The 16,438-nt window shown below is 43.7% G+C and overlaps 1 protein-coding gene across 9 annotated transcripts in view; it reads left to right on the plus strand.

The window, feature by feature from the left end:
• SPPL2B (signal peptide peptidase like 2B) overlaps positions 1–16,438 on the plus strand; it is a 102,232-nt gene that overhangs the window by 403 nt on the left and 85,391 nt on the right. For 8 of the 9 annotated variants that reach the window (XR_013635041.1, XR_013635038.1, XR_013635037.1 and 5 more), the window contains exon 2: positions 3,525–3,644. Coding sequence is in view for 2 of the 9 variants with exons in the window: in XM_078850602.1 (XP_078706728.1) it covers positions 3,525–3,644 (120 nt within the window). In the remaining 7 variants the exon portion in view is untranslated. Of the gene's footprint in view, positions 1–108; positions 307–3,524; positions 3,645–16,438 lie in introns of those variants that run through there. The other variant, XR_013635040.1, reaches the window with a different exon arrangement.

Below are 16,438 nucleotides of genomic sequence, written 5' to 3' on the forward strand. Positions count from 1 at the left end.
CCCTCGGTCTTGGGCTGTCTTCGTCCCCCCAGCCCCTCGGGGCCGTCGGGCGGGCTCCAGCTGCCTCTCTGGCGCTGCGGCCCGCACCAAGGGGGCAGGCGAATCCCCGACTCGTAGCAGGGAACAGCCAGGTCCTTGGCTCCCAGCCCCTGCCCCGGAACGGGGGTCTCGCTGTGCGCTCAGCGGAGGGCTCTGAGAGCAGCCGGGGTTTGACTGCGACCTGCGCTTCCAAGTAGGCGACCTGGGCTCACTGCCGCAGCTGGTACCACTGGGTGCTTCCTGGACAAAAGACTTCCGAGTCGACAGGTACTTTCAGTGCCCGATGTCTGTTCAAGACCAGTCAAGCTGACATGTCCTTGATTTGTAGGAAGCTGTGAAAACCATATCCCTGCACTACACAGAGATAGAAAATAAACTTGGAAACATCTGCAAAATGGGGTTCAGGTACAAAGACAGGCTGCAAAAATAAAACTACAGTAAGGCTATGTCTATACTACCACTTAAGTTGGTATAACTTATGTCTCTCAGCCCTGGTCTATGCTGGGCAGGAGTCGATGTAAGGTACGCAACTTCAGCTATGAGAATAGCGTTGCTGAAGTCGACGTACCTAGATCGACTTACTGTGGCGGCGTCACGGCGGTGAGTCGACTGCTGCCGCTCCCGTTTTGACTCTGCTTGTGCCTCTCGTGGTGCTGGAGTTCCGGGAGAGCGCTCGGGGATCGATATATCGTGTCTAGACTAGATGCGATATATCGACCCCCAATATATCAATCGCTACCCGCCGATCTGGCGGGTAGTGTAGATCTACCCTCAGGGTAATTCCCAACAATAATTCCCAATATGTTTCTAATTTTGAATTTGTCCTCCATACACACAACAATGATCAGTATGTTATTAGCTTTCTAATGATAAATTACATGTTGCCTTTTAGATACGGGGTGTGACAGTGAATTGGAATACACTGAACTGGTCAGGCCAGTTGAAACTCACTACCAGATACCAGTCATCCCCTCTGCCCTCTTGCATTGGGATGCTATTAGGGTCATATTCACCAAAACAAAACAAAACAAAATAATCTTTCGGATAGATTCAAAGGTTTTGAAACAAAATGTCATTTGAATCAACATTTTTCAAACCGTTACAGATTGGCTGTACAACCATTTGAACCAGATAAAAGTAAAAAGTATTTAGTCTTGCAAGGCTCCCTCCTTTTTCTTTGTATTTCTAGTTGTCGCCATCTTCCTTTCTCTATCCAAATTCTTCTTTCTGCTTAGGCTACTGAACCAAGAACTACATTTTTTGAAGCAAGTGTCACACGCTGGATTGTACAACAGTATCCAAGGGGATTGCTGAGGTTTGAAATGTAAGGTGGCCAATCAAGAAAGCAGAGAGATTTTATTTTGTACTTATTTAATAAGAAGAAGAAGAAGAAGAAACCTTTCTCATTTCTGTTACTGTGGCAGATTTGGTGAAACAGATTTTAGGATGTCTTTTGTTTCTATATGTTTATTTTGGAAACTTCCCTAATAATGGAATGTTGTGTAATGTAGTGACTATATGGTACAGAACTTGAATGATCTAGACAGATATGTTTCAGAGTAACAGCCATGTTAGTCTGTATTCGCAAAAAGAAAAGGAGTACTTGTGGCACCTTAGAGACTAACCAATTTATTAGAGCATAAACTTTCGTGAGCTACAGCTCACTTCATCAGATGCATATCGTGGAAACTGCAGCAGACTTTATATAGTTTCCACGATATGCATCTGATGAAGTGAGCTGTAGCTCACGAAAGTTTATGCTCTAATAAATTGGTTAGTCTCTAAGGTGCCACAAGTACTCCTTTTCTCTAGACAGATATGATGACCTGAAAGTAATTGATGTGTGAGAGAACCTATCACTTTTCCGTCTTAACAGGAGCCTTAGATAGTTTGCTAAACCACATCGGAAGGTCTTATTGAGCAGTGCAAGTGAGAGGATGGAAGATTCCATATCACCATAATCAACCAAGTAACCTCTTCAGCTTTCTGCTTGATAGGCTCCTTTTCATCATAAGTGAAAAGTGGTGTGTCCACATTCTACTCTGCTTGATGCAACCCAAACTTACATTTATCTTCAGAAATACTCATTGTTATAAATCATTAAAATATAGTTAACAAAGCTTTTAATTTTACTGTTAACAATTCTTCATTTTATGTTCTAAGCGTTATAAGTCAGTATATGTTATTCTGTGGTACCCTTAATCTATTAGAAAGGGGAAGAGGAGTTATGGGAAACGTGATGATTCTTTAATGTCAGCATTTCTTATCTTCTTTAACCTGGGTTTTTCATTCGAAGTCTAGTTTTGTTAGTGAATTATTACAGAGCAACTTCATTAGAGGGTGTCTCAATTTTAGGGCTGTAATGATGCTGGTTCTGGTGGGGCCCAACTGAGAGTGCCAATTCAGGACAAATTGCATAAAGCAGGACAGTTACAGCCCAAGGCTGGGGTTTCTGTGCACACCAAGGCAAACCAAATTGGCCAAACAGAGAAGACTTTGGTTTTACCCTACTGGCTAACCACAAGTCACACAAGGAATTCCCTTAGACACCCCAGTTTCACAGTATCCCCACCAGTGCCACTTGTTATGGGGACAAATGGTTATGAAAACCAATACCCCAGTAAAAGAAAAAAGGTTCTCTCAATCCCAAAGGACCAAGCCCCAGACCCAGGTCAATATATAAATCCGATCTTACCCACAAATCATGCTGTTGCCAATCCTTTAGAATCTAAAGGTTTATTCATAAAAGGAAAAGATATAGATAAGAGCTAGAATTTGGTTAAATGGAATCAATTACATACAGTAATGGCAAAGTTCTTGGTACAGGCTTGCAGCAGTGATAGAATAAACTGCAGGTTCAAATCAAGTCTCTGGAGTACATCCACAGCTGGGATGGGTCTTTCAGTCCTTGGTTCAAAGCTTCAGTGTAGCAAAATTCCTCCAGAGGTAAGAAACAGGATTGAAGACAAGCTGGAGGAGCTGCAGCAGCTTTTTATGTTCTTTTGCCATGTGGTCTGTCTATCTTTGTCCCAAAGACAAGCTGTCCATCACATGGCATGGAAACACCTCAGAGTTCTGTCCATAGGCATGTCCCTGCATGCCTTGCTGAGTCGCAAGGTGTGTCTGCCTTCTCTCAATGGGTCAGTTGTATAGCTGATGGTTCTTAATGGGCCATCAAGCAGGCTAGGCAGAGCTGACACCAGCTTGTCTGGAGTGTTTCCCAGAAGCATAGCACAAGTTGAAATACAGACAGTATAGGGCCAATATTCATAACTTTAATTACAAAAATGATACATATAGACAGCATAATCATAACCTTGTCTTAGACACCTCATTTGACTCCCTTTATATAAGATTTGGTGCCACTACAGGATCTTGGTTGCAACAATGATCTATATGGTCCCAGCTTATGTCAATAACGTCACAAGGGCCTTGGTGTATTATTGCTTTTAATGAAACCCCGATAAAATGTTTTGTGTTTTCAGGTGTGTTGCGAGTATGGTATGGTGCATGTTCTTTCGGAGAAGGGGAGGAGTAAAGGAAAGGACTACTGTATCCTCTTCAACTCTCAGTGGGCCCACTTGCCGCATGACCTAGGAAAAGCTGTAAGTACCTAAATCAAGCAATGAGAGAGGATCATAGTTCACAGACTCCCATATTTTAGGGAACCCCTTAGGTCTCACCTGGTTCTGGTCAGGCTAGCAATGACTAGGACGTTTGTTCGATTTCAAAAATATTCTTTGCTTTATCTATATTTGCACAGGTAAGCTCTAGCAAACCAATGATTTAGCCACCATACACTTTTCCAAAAACAAATCGTAAGTTGAAGTTAACCAGTGTACCAGTCTTGTGAAAGAACCTTCCTTTGTATCACCAGAGCTCTTTAATAAAAATGAAAATGGCAATTGCCCCTGGCAAGTAAGGTGTTTAGTTCTTATATCTGCAAAGATAACCTCGTTTATGTGAATTGAATATAAACAGATACTGTATAGACTCCCTGATGTTTAGACAAAGAATACTAGTGTCTCTTCAGAGGCACGTAGTTCTGCTAAGGTGCAGTAAAGTGAAAATAGATCTGCTTTGTCAGGTTTTACTGCTTTATTCAGATCTATGAGCAACATTAGGCTGAGAGTTGGGTCAGTTTCACAGTGCTCCCTGAGAGAAGCTATGAGCAATGCTTGAGATTAAAGCACAAAAATGGAGGCTGGAGTAGGAATAGATTAGTGGAAACTTCCTCCCCACCATCACAACTGCCAGGCATCTCTGGGGTGGCAGGAGGGAACTGAGAGAGGCTCTAAAATTTATTGTACACCTGCTACTCAGATGCTGTGGAATATGGAGATCCTTAGTGGGGATCCAAGGACAACACCCTGGTAGGAATTGCAACACTCCTTTTCCTAACAGCTTTGGAGAGAAGGGGCATGGCAAGGGCTTGATTTCCCACCTGATCTTTCATACTGCATTTTGACTAGTAGGCTTAGAGAGATTATGATATTAATATTTTTGTAGGCAGATGTGAGACAGAAAGCACAGGAAAAAAGTAGGGAACACAGTTTAGGAGAAGATTGGGGGATAGAAGGGAGTGGAGAGGGGAAAGAAAGAAAAGAGGAAACAGTGAAACAATCTACATAAACTATTTGGGGAAAAGAGGATGAGGATTGGGGTGGGGGTGAGAATGAAAGTGAGGCAGGGAGGAAAAGTATAACAACACCAAGAGATTTAGTGAGGTTTTTTGTTTTTTTAATTGATACTGAATAATTGGTTTTATATGTTACAATTTTAAGAGTAAAACAGTTTAGTATTGTATTTAATTGCAAGGAGCTGTGATAGTAACAGTATTTTTCCATCTGTCTGGTAGGCTTAGCAGTTGGGCTAATAAGTGTTGGGTAAATTTTTCAAGCCCTGGGAGTACATTAATTTTTTTTTTCTTTAAACAAAGGCCGGTTCTTGGGAATCTTAAAATATAACTAAACTAATACAGAAATGGACATCATGTCCTACACAACAGAGCAAGGTGGAAAAAGGAAATATTTTTGGTTTTGTGGCATGGAAATATACATTTGTCACTGAAATATACATTGCTGTGCTATGGTCTGGGTATAGTTAATGTGCTTCTCCCAGTGTCTGCAATACTCAGTGAAGGTGGTATTAATGTGCAGAGTTCTGAGAGCGTATTCCAGATTCTGTTGTTGTGTACCTTGAGTAGGTGTTTTTCTTTATTTTTATAGGTATTGTGGGAATAATTCCTTTTTCGAAAATGGCACAGAGCAGCATAAATATGTGAATATCTAGGGTTGCTTGACATAATGCATAGTTAGAGAATGAACCTTTCATCGTTTGGAACCTACTTCTAAATTCTCATTTTGTTCACATATGGAAATATTACCTAGCACTTGTCTGGTGCTTGATGGATTCAAAGGGTTGTACAGATGCTAATACCCACAAATTTCCTGTGAGGTGTGTTCAGCAAATGTTATCGCCATTGTATAGATGGATGCACAGCAAGTAAATGGCAAAGTTGAAACTTGGGGGCTCCTGACTCCCAAACTTGTGCTCATTCCTTTATATCATATTGTGCAATAAGTTTGTTTGCTTCTTAGTCTCCATTCATTTATATCACACCACCTGCAAATAGCTATGAAAACGGCAGGCCAAGGAAAGAAGTGGCTGCTCAGAGTTAGGATTGTAGTGGTTTGGCAAAGCTGTTTGTTGAAACCAATGACAATCTGCACTGAACCTGCTTCAAGACAGAAATGTGCAGATTTTTGCAACAAAGTTACAGTGTTTGTGTAACAAGTCTTACATATTTCATTAAGGCTTTAATTTTGTAATACTCATTTCTAACACTAGAATACTGAGAAAGCAGCTTTGAGATTTGTTTGGAGATTTCATGTTGTTGTGCAGTGTGTTGTAGTGTTACTGTAATTAAATTTATTAGTGTTTTCATTAGAACATACATAACATAAGAGCCGGCATAGTGGGTCAAACCATGGTCCATCTTGCCCAGTATTCAATCTCTGACAGTGGCCCATATCAGAGCTTCTTGGGGAGTGTACAGAACAGAGCAATTATGGAGTGATCCACCCCTGTCTTTCACTCCCAGCTTCTGATATTCAGAGATTTAGGGTTGCCCTGAGCTCAAGGTTGTGTCCCTGACCAATAACCATTGATGGATCTATCCTCCATTAACTTACCCAGTTCTTTTTTGAAGTCTGATATACCTTTGGCCTTCACAACATCCCATGGCATTGAGTTCCACAGGTTAGTTGAGTGGAAAAAGTACTTCCTTTTGTTTGCATTAAATCTGCTGTCTATTAATTTCATCGGATGACCCCTGGTTTTTGTATTGTGTGAAAGGGTAAAGAATACTTCTCTATTCACTTTTTCTACACCATTCATGATTTTGTGGACCTCTATCATATCCCCCTTTAGTTGTCTCTTTTCTAAATTGACCAGCTGTAATCTTTTTTTAATCTCTCCTATTATGGAAGCTGTTCCATACTCTTGATCATCTTTTTTTTTTTTTTTTTTTTCCCCCTTCAGTGAACCTTTTCCCATTCTGCTTTGTCCCTTTTGAGATGGGGTAACAAGAACTGGACTCATGGGCACACCAGGGATTCATATAGCGGCATTAAGATATTTTCTGTCTTATTTTCTATCTGTTTTCTAATAGTTTCTCACATGCTATTAGCTTTTTTGACTGCTGATGCTGCACATTGAACAGAAGTTTTCAGAGAACTATTCCCCCCCGGTGCCTCCAAGATCTCTGTCTTGGGTGGTAACAGCTAATTTAGAACCCATCATTGTGTGTATATATAGTTGAGATTATTTTTCCAATGTGTGTTACTTTGCATTTATCAACATTGAATTTCATCTGCTTGTTTGTTCAGCAATGGCAACAATCTCATTTAGGCAATGCTTTCTTATATAGTCTGTTGTGACATAGATCTCATTTCCTGTAGTCTTGAAGATCTTGCTGTTTGCTTCTAGTCCTCTGAGCTGCACTCATAGTTGTTTTTTCTAGTCAGTTATATTCAATCTGAGATCCCAAATTAAAATATTTGGTCAACGCTTACTGTGGAGATTAGCAGGAAAGAAGAGAATACACTACTCTGCTTCTTTAGTTGTGTGGTTTCTTTGTCAGGGTAATAGCTTTCTTTCAGAAGGGTCTTTAATTCAGATTCTCATTTGTTCTCAAGGACACTGAAAGTTACCCCATTCCATCTTGATACACTGCATTCACTCTCAGTGCAGTCTTATTACAGGACACTGTACATTGGCTTTTATATATAAGCCCGGGTGCCCAAATTAAGGGCTGCACTGCACTACCAACTCGCCAGGAACCCGAGGGCTGCTCACAATTTGCATAAAATGGGAAGATTGCATCCATCTTTTTCTTCAGTTTGAAAGTATGGCTTCATGTAGACTGAGTCCCAGCAAGCAGTACTCCACCTTGGACTGAGTGGGCTGCTTGGTTCAAGGAAGCATTGTATGCTGGGAGCTGTAGTCCGTGAGGAGAGCACAACTTGTAAGCAGGATTCTTTGACATTGATTGGGACATGTTAAAAATTAATCCTTTTATTCTGTGTGATACAGCTAAAATGGGTCCCGGTTCATTGCTATTGTCACACCTCATGTGAGGTCCTAATGTCATATTTTTTAAAAGTTTGAGGCTAGTTGACTGAGGCTTGGTCCACAGAAGACTGAGATAGTGATGATGGGAACAAGTAGCAAAAGTTTTCTGGGCTTTTTTGAGTTTGTCAGTCGAGTTTGTTGGCTTGTATAGCAGCAGTGATGGGCATTTCAAGATTAGAGTATTGCACTGTACTCTACATTTTTATGACCAATATTACTTGCAACTTTCCAATCTTAAAATAAAGATAAGCACTGTATCAGCCCTGAAGCAGGTGCAGAAGGTGAAAGTCTGTTAAGTGCTGTTTCACCCTGGGTGCAGGAAACCAGTGCTTTGAAATCTATATTGGATTCCCATGGGTTTCTGGAAGGAGTTAAGGTGCATATGTTTTATTGTGTATCCTAATAAGCCCTAAATGGAATGTGGTCTCTCTACCTGAGACCCCGCTCTCTGTATGTTATGCTGCCACACTTTAAATCAGTGGAGATGCTTGTGCTATAGCTCCCTTGGTATAGAAGGGAGAGAGCTGCTTGGAGAGTGAGGCCCTTTCTCTGACGGTGCCTTGACTTAGGGATTCACCCACCCACTCGGCCCATAATAGTCCAAATCCGTTGACCTTTAGTGCACACAGTAGGGCTGTGGTTGGGGATCTGGATAAGAGTGTGGGGTGTTTTACTGGGGAGGTTAGGGTTTAGAGTAGTGGTCACCAACCCGTAGATTCGGATCGACTGGTCGATCCTGGAGACTCTCCCACGAAAAGTCCGGCAGTGCACAGGGCTGCTGCCAAGGCAGGCTCCCTGCCTGCCCTGGCCACACACCACTCCCAGATGTGGTCAGCACACCCCCGCAGCCCCAGAGAGAGGGGCAGGTGGCTCTGTGTGCTGCCCCTCTCTGCAGACACCACCCCCACAGCTCCCATTGGCTGCAGTTCCCTGTTCCTGGCCAATGGGAGCTGCGCGGGTGGTGCTTGCAGGCAGGAGCAGCGTGCGGGGACCCCTAGCTCCCCCAGGGGCTGCAGGGGCATGTTGGCCCCTTCCTGGAGTGGGGTGGGGCTGGGACAGGCAGGGAGCCTGCCTTACCCCACTGTGCTGCTGACCGGCAGCAGCCCATAACCCAACCCCCAGCCCTGAGCACCCTCCAGGAGCCAGCACCCCATACCCCCTCCTGCACCTCAACACTCTGCCCCAGCCCAGAGCCCCCTCCTATATCCAAACTCCGTCCCAGAGCTTGCACTCTTCATCCCCTCCTGCACCCCAACCCTCTGGCCAAGGCTCAGCCTGGAGCCCGATTCCACACTCCGAACCCTTCAGCCCTAGCCCAGACCCCGCACCCTTTCCCAAACACCCACCTCCTCCCCCATCCTGGTGAAAGTGAATGAGGGTGGGAGAGAGCAAGCGACAGGGCGGGAAATGGAGTGAGTGGGGCAGGGCCTCGGGGAAGGGCTGGGTAGATCCTGGGTTACACTTAAATTCAGAAAGTGATCTTGTGCCTAAAAAGGTTGGAGACCACTGGTTTAGAGGAAGTCCATTGTCTGTGGGTAGATGTGTGTGGAGAAAGGTCACCAGTTTGCTACTGCTGGTCTTGTTTGAGTTAAATTGTATTTTTAATTATATATTATGATACCTAGAAATGGGATAGGCATCCTTTTCTGTCTATGTCCATATATTGTATTCAGTATTGGTGTAGCCATATTGGTCTCAGGATATTAGAGAGACAAGGTGGGTGAAGTAATATCTTTTATTGGACCAACTTCTATTGGTGAGAGAGACAATTTTTCAAGTTTACTCTGAGCTCTTCTTCAGATCTGAAGAACTTGTCTCTCTATATCCATACGTTGAAATCCAAAATAAAAAATACATTTTTATGACCAATATTACTTGCAACTTTCCAATATTAAAATAAAGATAAGCATATCTCATGCTTCTGAGCATTAAGTTGATCAGCATGCGGGTCAGAATAAAATGTCTAATCCCACCAGTTATTTGGTTAGAATAATAGATTCCAGTCTCTTATTGGATGACTTTTGCAAATGCTTGTGTACATGTTAAGGACTGTGTCTCAGAGACTACAGTGATGACCATGCTATAAGAATCTATATAGCCTAAAAGATGCATATTTTCTCACTTGGTACCAACTGTTAGGACAATTATTTGAATAAGTTAAAAACCTCCAGTAAGAGTGGCGTGACCACATGCTTGGTTTAAATACATTTGCAGTGGGTACCCATCAATGCCCAGGGCATCGTTGAACTAAAAGTGAGTGGCTTCCCTCCACTTCAGAACAGTAATAAATTCTTAAATGGAAACTGAAATTAATTTATAAAAGTGCAGTTTAGCTAGCCCTAAAATATGAGGCTTGCCAACATTTTTAAATTATTAAAGGGACACCAGTCAATTTGAATAATTGGCCTGTTTCAATTATCTAAGAGTGCCCTCTTTCAGCCGCTTGCTCACACTGTTTTATTAATTTAATTTAGTAATGTTTCTCATATATGTTTCTCTGCAGCCCTTCTGATGTTTACAAGGGTCTTTTGGCGGGGGTGTAGGCCGATCCAGACACAATAACAAATGTATTTGAATCCACCTCTTCTTCTCCCACCTCCCCTTCCTCTCCATGCAGTGTTGCCCGCCAGGCCTCTTCCCTTTCAGTGACCTAAGCAGCGGCCGCAGCAGCAACAGGAGCACAAAGGTTAATCCTGCGTTGTTCACTCCCCAGATACCTTTCAATCCAGGGGGACTGATGGTTGAAGCTGGCTCCTGTTGCCCCTGGTCCCATGCATGGGACTGGAAAGAGAAGACCATAGCTCCACCAGTGTCCCCAGTTTTAAAATGATTCCCAAGAATAGGTAAGGCCCTACCAAATTCACGGTCCATTTTGGTCAATTTCACGGCCAGAGATTTTTTAAATTAGTCAATTTCATGTTCATCTGAAATTTCACTGAATTGTGACTGGGGGGGTCTTGACCCAAAGGGCAGTCAGGCTGGGAGGGTTGCAAGGCTATTGTGGGGAGGGTGGTATTGCCGCCCTTACTTCTGCCCTGTTGCTGGCAGAAGCACTGACTTCACAGCTGGGCAGCCAGAGCGGAAGGCTGCTGGCTGGGTGCCCAGCTCTAAAGCCAATGCCACTGCCAGCAGCAGCACAGAAGTGAGGGTCACAGGGTATGGGGGATGGGTTACCATAGGTCTGGTTTTCCCAGCAGCCTCCCCTCGCAGTGCAGGGCTGACAGCTGGAGCTGTTGTACGGAGGGAGGAGTGCGACAGCTGGAGCTGGAACCTCCCTGCGCAGAGTGGGGGGCGACAGCTGGAGTTGCGAAGCTTCCTGCAGCTGGGGAGATCCCAGAGGTAGGTCTGACCTGCCCCAGGAGCGGCCCTACAGGGGTAGAGGAAGTCTCCTCCATCCCCATCGGACTAGCAGCTGGAACCCTGCACAGGGTAGGAGCCCCTGGCTGGGTGCCAGATTTCATGTGGGAGTTAGATTTCACGCTCTGTGACACATATTTTTCACTGTCGTGAATTTTGTAGGGCCCTGCTCATAGCGGTTTGGAAGTAAAGGGAGCTCACCTAGCTGTTCTGTGACTCATATTGCTCACTTATCAGAGTGCAGTCACTGTGGCAGAGTGAGCCAAAGTAAGTCAAAGAGAAGTTAGGTCCAATTTTATAAGGGACCCATCTGAGCCTAACTGTGGAGAGGACTTAGTTCACCTGTCAGCTCTCTGAGCTCTGTCTGAAGTTATCAAAGTCTCACTCTGCAAAGTCAGACACTGTGGGAGGCAGAACTGGCAAGGTTTTTCTCTGGAGTGCTGGGCCCCAGAGGCTTCTTTTTCTAGCAGAGGGATTTATTTTGATGGGCATGTTCTTGTTTGAATTATTTTTGACATTTCTGTTGTATGAAATAAACACACCAGCACTGAATATTTTGGCCATTGGGACTGCCTGATTCACCCTGGACCACAACCTTAGGCTATGTTTACGTTACAGACCTTTCAGTGGCACAGCTGTACCGCTGTAGCTGCACCACCGTAAGATCTTCCCGTGTAGCCGCTCTATGCCAGCCCATTTAGCGCTGTCCACACCGGCGCTTTTGTTGGCGAAACTTGTCAATTGGGGGTGTGGGTTTTTTATACCCCTGCCTGAAAAAAGTTTTACCAACAAAAATGCTAGTGTAGACAAAACCTTAAATTCAAATGAAACGGCCACTTTCTTACCATTACTGGTAAAACATCTTTCTGCAGGATCTGGGGTAGAGTGTGGAAGTGAGCTCAACTCCTAAGCGCAGCCTAGGGCAGAGCATGAGCTTCCCCTGGGGTAGGGCCTACATGTTCCCCTAGGGTCAGGGGGAACAATATGCCTGTGATCTCATCATGCTAGTGCATGAGAAAGGAGGTGCAACTGACTAGACATAAAATGCTGTCCAATGCACAATGAAAACACACTGGGGGGTGGGAGGGAATTGCTAACTACTTTCAGTTCCATTCATCTTAAATATTACATGTAAAAATAATAGATTTAAAAAGTTGATAAGAATGTGATTATTGGGGGGGGGGGCATTCCTTTAAAATTACACACATTCTTGGGGTGAGTGGGCCAGCTTGTTTGCCTGTTTGGTTTTTCTTTTAGTTTGCTTAAAGTTTACAAGTGTGGTCTGCTGTGGATTGTGTGATTGTTTAGGGACTGTTTGGAAGTGGGGCCAGAGACCTATTATCTGCTAGTTGAGTGGGTGCTAGGAAGTCACTAGTCCCCCTGTCCATTGTTCCTTTAATCCTTGTGATCGCTTTTCATCATCCTTGTGATTACCCTTCCCTTGTGTGTTAACGAGGGGGCAGGACTGACCTGGGAGAGAAGCTTAAAAGGCAGACACTAAGCGACCAGATGGAGCTAGCAAACAGGGGAGTTTGTAGGAGGGAAAGGGAATAAAATCAGTATGGTTTGGAAAGGCAGTGTCTTCGGTCCAACATTGCTCCTGTCTCCTCCACTTGTACCTGTGTCCAGGCAGAGAACTTGACAATGCCTGTACCCAGATCCTGGTGTGGATCTGCAGACTGTGGCCTGTTTTGCCCTGTCATAGAAAGCCAGGCTGGAGGGACCATCCAATGTGTGAGGTGCCTACTGGTGGAATCTCTCAGGGGGCAGGTGAGAGAGCTACAGGAGGCAGTGGCTAGGTTGAGGAGCATCCATGCGCAGGAGGAATTAATTGAAAACATGCATATGGAGACCTCCAAGTTTGAGGAAGAAATCGAGCTCAAGAGGACTGCAGTAACATCACCAGGGAAGGAGGAAACTGCTCCTTCACAGGGAGGAATCTGGCTGCTGATTACTTCTGGCAGCAGAGAGTGCTCCACCCTTGCTCCCAACCCACCGTCCATAAACCGATATGCTACCCTGGTAGCAAGGGATGAGGAATCTCCCGCAAAGGTGCAGGATGGGAAGCCTTGTACCCCAAAGGCTGGAAGGATCGCAACCATCACTCTGAAAAGGAAACAGTGATTCCCTTCTAAGGGAGAAGGAAGCATCCCTCTGCAAGTCTGACCTGGCATCCCGAGAGGTGTACTACCTACCAGAGGTCCATATCCAAGACATTACGGAGGGATTTCCAAGGATCATCTGGTCCTCTGAGTACTACCCCATGCTGCTCATCTATGTGAGCACTAATGGAACTACAAGATATGACCGTGAGCAGATCAGAAGTGACTACAGTGCTCTGGGAGTGAGGATGAAGGAGCTTGGAGCACAGGTCGTTTTCTCATTGATCCTTCTGGTCAAGGGTACAGGTCTAGGCAGAGACCTATACATCCTGGAGATAAATACATGGCTGCCTGGATAGTGTCTCCAGGAGGGCTTTGGCTTCCTCAACTGCAAGATCTTGTTCTGAGAAGAAGGTCTGCTGAGATTGGGCCCACCTGTCAAGGAAGGGGAAGAGTATCTTTGGATACAGACTGGCAAGCCTAGTGAGGTGGGCTTTAAACTAGGTTCAATGGGGGCAGGAGACAAAAGCCAACAGGTAAATTCAAAATGTGGAGCCCTGTGGGTGAAAGGTCAGAATCTCCGGGGAATATGGGAAGTTGCAGCATAGACAAAGGAGAGACAAGAGGGAATATAAAGGGGAAATCTAATAAACATCTTAGATGTCTATATACTAATGCAAGAAGTATGGTGAATAAACAGGAAGAACCAGTGAATAAGAACGGCCATATTGGGTCAGACCAAAGGTCCATCTAGCCCAGTATCCTGTCTTCTGAAACACCTGGCATTGGCCACTGTCAGAGGGAATGAACAGAACAGGTAATCATCAAGTGATCCATCCCCTGTTACCTATTCCCATCTTCTGGCAAACAGAGGTTAGGGACACCATCCCTGCCCATCCTGGCTAATAGCCATCGATGGACCTATCCTCTGTGAATTTATCTAGTTCTTTTTTTAACCCTATTATAGGCTTGGCCTTCACAACATCCTGTGGCAAGGTTGACTGTGCGTTGTGTGAAGAAATACTTCTTTTTGTTTTGTTTTTAAACCTGCTTATTAATGTCCTTTGGTGACCCTTAGTTCTTGAGGTATGAGAAGGAGTAAATAACACTTCCTTATTTACTTACTCCACACCAGTCATGATTTTATAGACCTCTATTATATTCCCCCTTAGTCGTCTCTTTTCCAGGTTGAAAAGTCCCAGTCTTTTTAATCTTCTCATATGGAAACATCACTACCAAATCCTGTGTTTTGGATGAGGGACTTCTACTACCCAGAAGTTCTTGGGAAAATAATATAGCAAGGCACAGATTATCCAACAAGTTCTTGGAATGCATTGGAGACAACTTTTTATTACAGAAGGTGGAGAAAACAACTAGGGGAGAGGCAATTCTGGATTTGATTGACAAACAGAGAGGAACTAGCTAAGAATCTGAAGGTGGAAGGCAGCTTGGGTGAAGGTGACCATGAAATGATAGAGTTTGTGGTTCTAAGGAATGGTAGGAGGGAAAACCAGCAGAATAAAGACAGTGGACTTCAAGAAGGCAGACTTTAGCACACTGAGAGAATTGGTAGGTGAGATCCCATGGGAAGCAAGTCTAATGGAAAGACGGTTGGCAGTTTTTTAGAGACATTATTAAGGGCACAAGACCAAACTATACAAGTGCGTAGGAAAGATAGGAAGTATGGAAAAAGGCGACCATCACTTAAACCAAGAGATCTTTAGTGACCTGAAACTCAAAAAAGAGTCATACAGGAAGTGGAAACTCGGTCAAATTATAAAGGATGTATGATGGTGTGCACCCACATCTCATGAGCGCCTCCTATCAGGTAACAAGGGTAACAAGACAGAATTTTACAAATACATGGGGAGCAAGAGGAAGACTTGGGACAGGGGAGGCCCATTACTAAATGAGGAGGGAAGGACAATAACAGAAAATGCAGCAATGGCCAAAGTGGTAAATGACTCATCCCCCCCCTCTTCTTCCCCCCCCCCCCCCCCATTTTCACAAAAAAAAATTAGCAGGGATCAGATGACCAACATAGAGAACATCGGTGTAAATGGGGTAGGGTGTGAGGCCACAATAGGAAAAGAACAAGTTAAGAATTACTTAGAAAAGTTAGATGTCTTCAAGTCAGCAGGCCCTGTTGAAATACATCCTAGAATACTTAAGGAAGTGGCTGAAGAGATCTCTGACCAATTAGCGATTATCTTTGAGAAATTATGGAGGATGGGAGAAATCCCAGAGGACTGGAAAAGGTCAAATATAGTACCTATCTATTAAAAAAAGGGGGAATAAGGACAACCCACAGAATTATAGACCAGTCAGCAGCACTTCCGTACTCGGAAAGATAATGAAGCAAATAATCAATTGGTAAGCATCTAGAAGAAAATAAGGTAATACAGTAACAGCCAACATGGATTTGTCCAGAACAAATCATGTCAAACCAATCTAATATCCTTCTTTGACATCTTGTGGATGGGGGAAAGCAGGAGATACCAAAGTTGAGATATATGATAAGGCTTTTGATATTGTCTCAGATGACCTTTTCTTAAACTAGAGAAATCTAGCCTAGATGAACCTGCTATAAGGTGGATGCACAACTGGCTGGAAAACCATACTTGGAGAGTAGTTATCAATGGCTCACAATTGAGCTGGAAGGGCATATCGAGTGGGGTCTGCTGTCCTGGGTCCAATTCTATTCAATATCTTCATAAATTATTTGGGTAGTGGCACAGAGAGTACACTTATAAAGTTTGTGGTTGGTACCAAGTTAGGAGGGATTGCAAGCACTTTGGAAGACAGGATTAAAATTCAAAATGAGGTTGACAAACTGGAGAAATGGTCTGAATTAACTAGGATGAAATTCAATAAGGACAAATGCAAAGTACTACACCTAGGAAGGAATAATCAATTGCACAAATACAAAATAAGAAATGACTGCCTAGGAAGGAGTACTGCAAAAAAGGATCTGGAGGTTATAGTGGATCACAAACTAAATGAGTCAACAATATAATGCTGTTGCAAAAAAAAAAAAACGAGCATCATTCTGGGACGTATTCGCAGGAGTGTTGTAAGCAAGACACAAGAAGCAATTCTTCCAATCTTCTCAGCAGTAATAAGGCCTTAACTGGAGTATTGTGTCCAGTTCTGGGCACCACACTTCAGAAAAGATGTGGACTATTAGGAGAAAGTCCAGAGGAGAGCAAGAAAAATTATTATTGGTCTAGAAAACATGACCTGCAAGGAAAGATTGAAAAAATTGAGTTTGTTTAGTTTGGGGAAGAGAAGACTGAGTGGAAACA

Source organism: Lepidochelys kempii, chromosome 25 (assembly GCF_965140285.1).
Source record: "Lepidochelys kempii isolate rLepKem1 chromosome 25, rLepKem1.hap1, whole genome shotgun sequence".
NCBI lineage: Eukaryota > Metazoa > Chordata > Testudines > Cheloniidae > Lepidochelys > Lepidochelys kempii.